This window comes from Canis lupus, chromosome 21, assembly GCF_048164855.1.
Source record: "Canis lupus baileyi chromosome 21, mCanLup2.hap1, whole genome shotgun sequence".
NCBI classification, from domain to species: Eukaryota; Metazoa; Chordata; class Mammalia; order Carnivora; family Canidae; genus Canis; species Canis lupus.
In genome coordinates this window covers 15,261,704-15,271,013 of record NC_132858.1, presented here as the reverse complement: position 1 = coordinate 15,271,013, position 9,310 = coordinate 15,261,704, and the positions used below count along the sequence as shown (strand labels likewise).

The following is a 9,310-nucleotide window of genomic DNA, read 5'->3' as shown; positions in this document are numbered from 1 at the left end:
ATTTCTTCTGTCCTTTAGAGTTTTTTTTATTAACAAGTCTACAGCAAAATGTTTACAAGGCAGAGTTTTATGGTAGGCTCTGATATGTAGAAAATTCAGTCCCCTGTCTCTATGTCCCTCACATTGTTTTTATTGCCACAACTGTTCAAACATAGCTACACGTACATACAAATTTTAGATTTGGTTGATCGATTTCCACACAAATATGCTTTATCATTCTTTTGGACTGTTATTAATTCATCACAGAAGTTGGTGTCTCTAAAATTGGGGCCTCATCTAAGGTGGGAAGAGCCAGCCAAATATTTTTATCGGACCTCTACCTAGGTAAACTCTCAGGATGAGATATAGTGAATTACTGCTGGAGTTCTAGAATTGCAGATAGAGAAGAGGTACTTGGTTGCTTATTGTCTGATTAGAGCACAGAAAGATTCATCCCCTAAGCCTCTGTCTTCCTGTCCATATCCAGAACCCATATCTTGTGTTCTCTCCAGAAACATGGTATGTTGGAATAATGCCTCCTGCTTGACATACTGCCCTCCTGGAACCAACATCCTGGGCATAGAACCTGGGATACTTTATAGGTGCAGTGTTTCTAAGGCATCTGGTTGAAACCATGAGTAACATAAAGAGTCAAAGAGCTCCCCAAAGGAGGAAGGATGAGACCCATGGAATCAGGTTCAGGCTGGATTACCCCACCAAAAGGCACTGCCCAAGCCCAGACACTGGAGACTCTAGAAAACTTCACAGAAGATATTTCCAAGTGTGAAGTCAAGAACAGAAGCTTTGCTTACCCAAGTCTAAGAACAGTAAGGTGAAAATATAGTTTCTTCTTATCTATGAACATAAAGAGTTGGTCACGCAGATGACTGGAAGAAAGTATTCCGGGCTGACAGAGTAACCTATATAAAGTCCCTACAGCAAGAACATAACTGGCCAGTAAGAGGAACAGAGAGGTGCCAGAGTAACCAGAGGAGTCATTGGGGGTTTAGTCATAAGTGAGGAGATCCAAATAATAACAGGGCAAATAGCTACTTAATTTTTAGTAATTATAAAGCTTTTAGCTTTTAACCTAAGTAAAATGAAGAGACTTTTCAGAGTATTAAGTAGAAGTGTGGCTATCATCTGACTTAATGAGTTTATCCTTAATAGGATATTTCTGAGTACAGTGTTGACAACAGAATATTAGAGCAGAGGTTGCCAAGATAAAAGTAAAGAGAGTAGGTATAAGGGAATTGCAATAATTCAGGTAAAAGATGACAGTGGCTTGGAACTACAAAAGGTTTAAAAGTTATTAAAAGTGGTTGAATATGAATATGTACTGAAGGTAGAGCCAACAGAATTTCCTGATAAATTGGAATAGGGTATGAGAAAAAGAGACCAAATATGCCATCAGCTGAGACAGAAAATGTTGTGAGTGGAGTTGGTTTAGAAATAGGGGAAGAATCTACTAGTCATTCAAGTGGAAATGCCATGAAGGAGACTGGATTTCCAGGTCTCAGCCTCAGGAAAGGGGCCTGAGCTGGAGGTAGTAATTTGGGAATTGTGGTCATATAAGTGAGAATATGTCATGGTAGACTGGATTCAATGATGGAGTCCATAAGATGAGAAGTGAGGAAAGACTATTTAATTTAGTGACACAGATGTCATGGTTGACCTTGAAAAGAGCATTTTCAATATTGAGTACTGAAGTATGCCTGAATAGAAAGAGAGAAATGGGAAACAACCATTACAGAATCTCTTAAATTTTGCTACAAAGAAAAGGAAATGAGATCGAGGGAAGATTTTATTTTAAAGAAGAAAGAGATAACAGATTGCTTCTTTTTTTAATAATAAATTTTTTTATTGATGTTCAATTTGCCAACATACAGAATAACACCCAGTGCTCATCCCGTCAAGTGCTCCCCTAAGTGCCCGGCACCCAGTCACCCCCACCCCCCGCCCTCCTTCCCTTCTACCACCCCTACTATGTATTTAATGTGAATTAATATGAGGAACCTATAGAACAGATAAGAGAAGAAATTTGTGAAATTGAACTGACAGATAATAATTTCAGCACAAATGGTAAGAATAGCTCTTATATACATAATAAAAGATGTAGCTTTTGGACCTCCTTTTGATAATAGGAAAATTCCCAAATGCAGTAAAAATATTTAAGTCTAGGAATATCATTATGATCCTTCCAGTTCTTTAATTCTATAATTAAAACAGAAAAATTATCATCCTAAATTTTTTACAGAGAACAATTTATTTATGCTGCAATGGGCTTTATCTTCTTTTTTGATATGAGGCAACATGAAGACATGTCAAATGAATCCAGGAATGAAGAGGTAAAAAGTAACTGAGGGGAATGACCAGGGAAAGTCATCAGTAGAAACTTGTTTAAGGAGGTGGGAGTTGATCTGAAAATGGAAAAAAAAATGAGATGGAACCAGACAAGCAAAATCTCAGAGAAAAAGAAGTCCAGCCCCCAGCAGAGTAAGAACAAAAGCCCTGAGACAGCACCTGAATTATTGAAAACCAGGCTTGAATTATTCAGAACACAAGCTTAAAAAAAGGAAAAAGAATATCCAGAGTCTTGTAAGTGATGAAGCACAAAATGTACTGGAGAGGTAGTAAGTAACTTGATTGTAGTATCTTAACCGGATTTTCATATTTAAAAGATGCCATTGGCTGTTGTGTACCCAATGGATTCGAATGAATAGGGCGGGAAAGACCTATTGTCCTTGTAAAAAAGATTAGTCCTTAGCATGTGAGCTAGTGATGCCCAGGATCCCTTGTTTCACCAGTTTCCTCACGGCATTTTTCACCTCTGAATTCCTCAGGGTGTAGATCAAGGGATTTAACATGGGTGTAACAATGGTAAAAGACACAGCCATTGCCTTGTCAATGGGGTACGTGGCCACAGGCCGCACATATAGGAAAATGCATGGCACAAAGAACAAGACAACCACGGTGAGGTGGGAGCCACAGGTGGAGAAGGCTTTGCGCCGCCCTTCAGAGCTGCAAGACTTCAGAGAGCAGAGGATGACCATGTAGGAGGTGATGAGGATAAGGAAGATGGTCATACACATCACCCCACTGTTGAGGATGACTAGGATACCCAGGGTGTGGGTGTCCATGCAGGCCAGTTTCAACAAGGGAAACAAATCACACATAAAGTGATCAATAACATTGAGGCCACAGAAGGGTAGTTGATACATGAAGAGAAGCTGTATTGCTGCATGGATAAACCCCCCCACCCAGGCCCCTCCCAGCAGCAGGCAGCACATCCGAGGGCTCATGATGGTCATGTAGTGCAGGGGCTTACAGATGGCCACATAGCGGTCATAGGCCATCACGATGAGAAGGATGATCCCCACACCACCAAAGAAATGCTCTGCAAAGAGCTGGGTCATGCAACCTTCTAAGGAGATGGCAGTGCTCTTGGAGAGGGAGTCCACAATCATCTTGGGAGCAATGACAGAAGAGTAGGTAACATCCAAAAGGGATAAGAAAGGAAGGAAAAAATACATAGGTGATCTCAGACTCTGACTTGTGATCACAGTTACCACAATTACTAGGTTTCCCAAAACCGTGGACACATACATGATTAGAAACACAGCAGAGAGCATTTTCCGCAGCTCTGGGTTCTCTGTAATGCCCAAAAGAATGAATTCAGTCACATTTCTTGGATTCTCCATTTACTACGGGCTGATAAATGCACACTGCTCTGAGCTGGAAAATCTACAAAATAACATTAATTTTAATTAATAATCACTGAGTGTGTGGGACAATTTTTGCACTGTGTCTCATAATCTCTTAACCTACTTTTTTCTCTAGCCACTAATACAGCAACCAGCTGTTAACAGTATAGCCTGACAACAGCTTTATCTTAACTGATCCCTCCAAAAACACGTCTGTTCCCCAGTACATCCCTTATCTTCTGTCTCAATATTTTCTGCTTGAGACACTTAGAAAATCCTACTTCATCATTCTGGAGCATACTAACATCTGGAAATATGAAGGGATTAAGATACTTTTAGGAGATACAGATGCAATGAAACGCCGGGACTCCTGCACCCCAATGTTTATAGCAGCAATGTCCGCTATAGCCAAACAGTAGAAGGAGCCTTGGTGTTCATCGAAACACCGAGGATAAAGAAGATGTGGTTTATGTACAATGGAATATTACTCAGCCATTAGAAATGACAAATACCCACCATTTGCTTCAACATGGATGGAACTGGAGGGTATTATGCTGAGTGAAATAAGTCAATCGGAGAAGGACAAACATTATATGGTCTCATTCATTTGGGGAATATAAATAATAGTGAAAGGGAATAGAAGGGAAGGGAGAAGAAATGGGTAGGAAATATCAGAAAGGGAGACAGAACATGAAGACTCCTAACTTTGGGAAATGAATTAGGGGTGGAGGAAGGGGAGGAGGGCGGGGGGTGGGGGTGAATAGGTGACGGGCACTGAGGAGGGCACTTGACGGGATGAGCACTGGGTGTTATTCTGTATGTTGGCAAATGAACACCAATAAAAAATAAATTTATTATTAAAAAATTACACTTTCCAAAAAAAAAATAATAAAAAAAGAAAAAAAAGATACTTTTAGGAAATCCTAGATCATTAGTAAGCAGGAGCCAGTGAATAAATGATAACCAACTTAACACAATCTTGGATTAACTTTTCTTTCTTTTCCTGTTTCACACTCCCCATTCACTGCCTCCATTCTGTTTTCCAGAATAAACCACCTACATACAATCCCTTCTCTCACCCTCTGACTTTTGGTAACCTCAAGCTAGATAGCTGACATTCATTTATCACTAGACACAGCCAAGAGTCAAGAACTTAGAACATTTCATATAAATTCTTTCATTTACTTCATATATTTATTGAGCACCTAGAATGAGCTAGTTGAACACTCTATAAGCTAGGTCATATCCCAGGGACTCCCCCACTTATTAAGAATGATGCTTGAATTCGTCCACGGGAAGTAGCATTGAACCATCTACTGGCAAGGTGGGTGCCAGTTCTGCCTCCAGAAATGAAAGTGCTATTGTCAGAGCCTGACTGCTATTCCTCTGGCATCCGGGCGCACATATCCCAATTACCATCTTTCAGCTCTCTCATTTCTACTCCTAGACATTCTTTAACCAAACCCAAGAGCATAGCCATACCTTGGACTTAAGTTCAATGTTGAATCACTGCCTTCAGATCCTCTTTGTAATAATGCCTTCTTTTTCCAGTGATCCTGTGAAATACCTTTGCTGAAAGGCTGTTCATATAAAGTGAGGAATTACATTTCTTCATTTGTCTACTTATTACCTAGACAGTACATATTTCCATTCTATAGCACGTCCAACAGTGTGAGGGATACAGGAAGTACCCTATCCATAAAGAGAGAGACAGAATAAACACTCCTGAAACAATGCATGTACAATATAACTTCCAGAAGGGAATTTATCAGTATGATCTATAGATTTCAAAGAAGATTAAATAAGCTAAGCTTTGACATTATAATTTAGAAGATTTGGGCAGCCCCAGTGGCCCAGCAGTTTAGCGCCTGCCTTCAGCCCAGGGTGTGATCCTGGAGACCCAGAATTGAGTCCCGCGTCTGGCTTCCTGCATGGAGTCTGCTTCTCCCTCTGTCTGTATCTCTGCCTCTCTCTCTGTGTGTGTCTCTCATGAATAAATAAAAAAAAAGAATTTAGAAAATTCTAAATTTATAATGTAGAAAATAAACAAGAAGGACAACAGCATGAGCAAGGCATGAAGAAAGGAAAAACATAACACATAGTCAAAATATGTGGGCACATCACTCAAACCTACTTTTCATTCTGGACCTTCTATAGGGATCTAATTAACTGAAAGCTATACATTCTCTTTAAAATTTGGTTGCTTTTTTCAGATTTGTTATATTAAACATCATTAGCTCCTAGCACTACAGTTTAGGTTTTGCTATTTACAATAATAAATATTAAAATGTGATATTAAGTTAAATTATATTTTAAATGTGTATTAAATGTTATACTGCTTGTGATATTTTTGATATCTCATAAAACTTAGTCACAAACACCCCTACTAACCCTAGTTATAAGGGTCTTGAGTAAGTACACCTAACTGGACTGGAGTTGTATTGGGAATAGATAGTAAGATCTATGTAAAATTTCTGATTTTCCACACTACTGTCAGTTCTCACTTCACAGAATACAGGGTACACAGAATAGACCATACAACCTCTCTGTGCCTCAGTTTCATTTTCTATAACATGGGAAGGTAATGTAAGGATTAAATAATTTATAAATGTAAAGGGCTTAGGTCAGCTCTCCATTTTTTTCCTAGAATGAGGAGAAGGATACCAACCATAAACTATTTAAAATAGATCTTCTGCCTTGGGATCATGTGTTCACATACACTTCTAGCAAATGCTTTTAGATTCTATTAGAAGTATACACATGCTTCTACTAAATACTCAGTTTAATTTTTATAAATTATAAAAGTAAGACCATAGCCCTTGGAAAATATTTTGTATGGATAAGAGAGTGATAGAAAGTTTAAAATCAAAGGACCACGCCCAACCATAAGCCCTATTGGACTCTCTATTGACAGTTTAGTGCATGCTCTTCAAATGTGCATTTGTATGTAGGTATATTGAAGGTATACATTGTTTATGTGTTTTAGTCTATATATGAGTATATAAAATATAATACTATTCTTGAAACTTTAATACTTTGTATAGGCATTATTTGTCACAGTTATAAATTTTCCTACATTTTAATTTCTATAGATTATTCCCTTTTATGATCATACCATAATTCATTAAACCAGTACATTTTTGCTTGACATTTATGTTACTTCTAGCATCTGTCTTATACACAATGATGCAATGAACATCACTTTACAGAAATTTTCACTTACTGGTTTGAATATTTCTGTTGGAGAAATTCCTAGGAATGTCAACACCAAATAAAAAATATGTATATGTTGAACTTTGATCGATTCTGTAACTTTGTTTTCTCAAAATCCTGAAGTATCTTTCATTCTCATTTACAGTATATTAAAGAGTAGTTTTCCCCACAGCCTTACTCAAACTAAATATTATCAATACTGATTATATTAATCAAATGATAAGATATAAAATATCTCACTTTAATTTGCATTTAATCATTCATTCATACAATTTCATTGATGACCTAAACAATAAATATATTATTGATCTCCAGATGAACCTAAAGTAAATTTACATAGTAAATTTTACATTGAATAAATTTACATAGTAAATGTAAATTTATGCAATGTAATATCTATGTAGAGATAGTCTATACAAAGATAAATCAAAATAATAATCATAAATTATTTAGAATGTGCTATGTTGCAGATATTTTTATAATATTTGATACATTTTCCCATTTAATTATGATATCTGGCTATAGTTAGACATATTTTATGGCTGAGAAAAAGTATAATAATTAACTTGCTTAAGGGTTTACAGTTAAAAAGTGATAGAACCTAGATTTTAATCCAAGAAGTCAACTTTACAGCTGATACATGTTCTAAGGATATGAATTTATTGTAGAGCCAAATAATTCCTTTGATAAAATCCTGGACCACAAGAAGGTGATAGCAATGTGTTTAGGGATGCCTCTGGGATGTCATTTTTAACAAGCAATCAATACCTCTATGTTCCTGAATATCTATATCCAGAGCATATGCATCATCAATGGAATATGTATCTAATTAATGGCTTTAAAATGATTATTTTTGTCAGTAAGTCTTCTTAATTAATCTTGCTTTCCTTGAGAGATGAATGAAGATGGAATTACCTTTAACAGTACATTTCTGGGTTGGAAATTACTGTACTATTGAAGATACAAAATTTCATGTTCTCTTGAAATGTTTTGGCGGGAGTGGGGGGGGGGTCTGGATCCCTGAACAACCTTTCTTGATTTCATGACCACAACCCCAAGCATATCATCAGTATCTCCTTCAGCACCAACACCAATAGCCTGCCATGGACAGAGCTACTCATAAATCACTGTGTGTGTTTATATAAAGAAATGTATTTTTTTAAGAAATGTATTTTTAAATCTAATTCATCTTTACATCAAAAATGAAAGCCAAACATTTGATTATAATTAATTAAAATAGAAAGAAAAACATCTTTCTCAAAGGTGATTAATAGAGAAATCATAGTTAAAAGAACTTGGTACAAGAAGAAAACAGAAGCATATAAAGACACATACATGTGTATGCATGCACACATACACACACACAGAGTTGAATGAAAGAATGGAAACATAAAAATCTCTCTAAAGCCACCTTATACATACCAGCTATTCTTGTTCTTCCCCTTCCTAAAAGCACATCCCCAAAATACAAACACACTCTTATAGTTGCTAATCTCATGACCTGGATTAGGCAGACACTTAAATTTTGATAATTTGAAAAAGAGATTAAAATAAATCTAGCTAAAAAAGTGTTGATAGCTTAAGACTTTCCATCCTGAAGTCCAATTTGTGTATATAGACAAAACACGTGAAGTACTAACACATTTTAATTGTAATTGTGTATGTATATATAGTTACTCAGTTATTTCAACAATTTCAAAAATAGTAGTTCAAATTAATAAGAACATGTTTAATACTCAAGTACTTGTTAAAATCACCTCCAGAACTCAATCTGATGTCATCTTTGTGACCTCCAAAAGCCAGTTACCTGATGGTCCCAGTAAGTAGAAGGCAGAGATTATACAAGGAAATTTTCCAAGATAATAAGGTAATCAAAGTACTGGCCATCTACAAAAGAACTACTTACATAAAATTTCATCTACAAATCATGACTTACTAGAGTTTTAACTTAGCAGATCCCAGCATAGAGGCAAGTAAATCAGGACCCATACTGGGAACAAATCATCTAATTGTTTAATGGGGAGTTATTTTGATAACTATAGTTAGGGCTATAGTTTCTAATGATTTTTAAAGAAATTTTTAAAGCAGATGCTCTTTGTGTCCAAGGACTTAAATAGGAAACAATCCTTGTAGATGGCAGAAGAATTCAAATTTCATCTAAATAGGAAAGATTGGAGGGAAAAAAAAAGCCAGTTAGCTATTTACAAAATCATTCCTGGAACTGTGCCCACCATTTGGCTGTATTCTGAACTTAATTCGTAAACGGTTTCCAATCCACATCTTAGAAGAAACACCATTAATAAAATGTTCCCCTTTGGGCAATAGACTTGACCTAAAAGAGGGCAGGATGCCATTTTCAAACGGCACAGAATTTCAAAATATGTAAGCTTGCATCATTCCAACTCCATGCCCTT

At 36.6% G+C, this 9,310-nt stretch overlaps 1 protein-coding gene across 1 annotated transcript; it reads right to left on the bottom strand.

The window, feature by feature from the left end:
- Window positions 1–2,735: 2,735 nt before the first annotated feature.
- Window positions 2,736–3,680, bottom strand: LOC140613605 (olfactory receptor 4C6-like). Its single transcript, XM_072792039.1, has one exon. It carries the CDS (start codon window positions 3,678–3,680, stop codon window positions 2,736–2,738), a length of 945 nt encoding a protein of 314 aa, XP_072648140.1.
- Window positions 3,681–9,310: the final 5,630 nt, after the last annotated feature.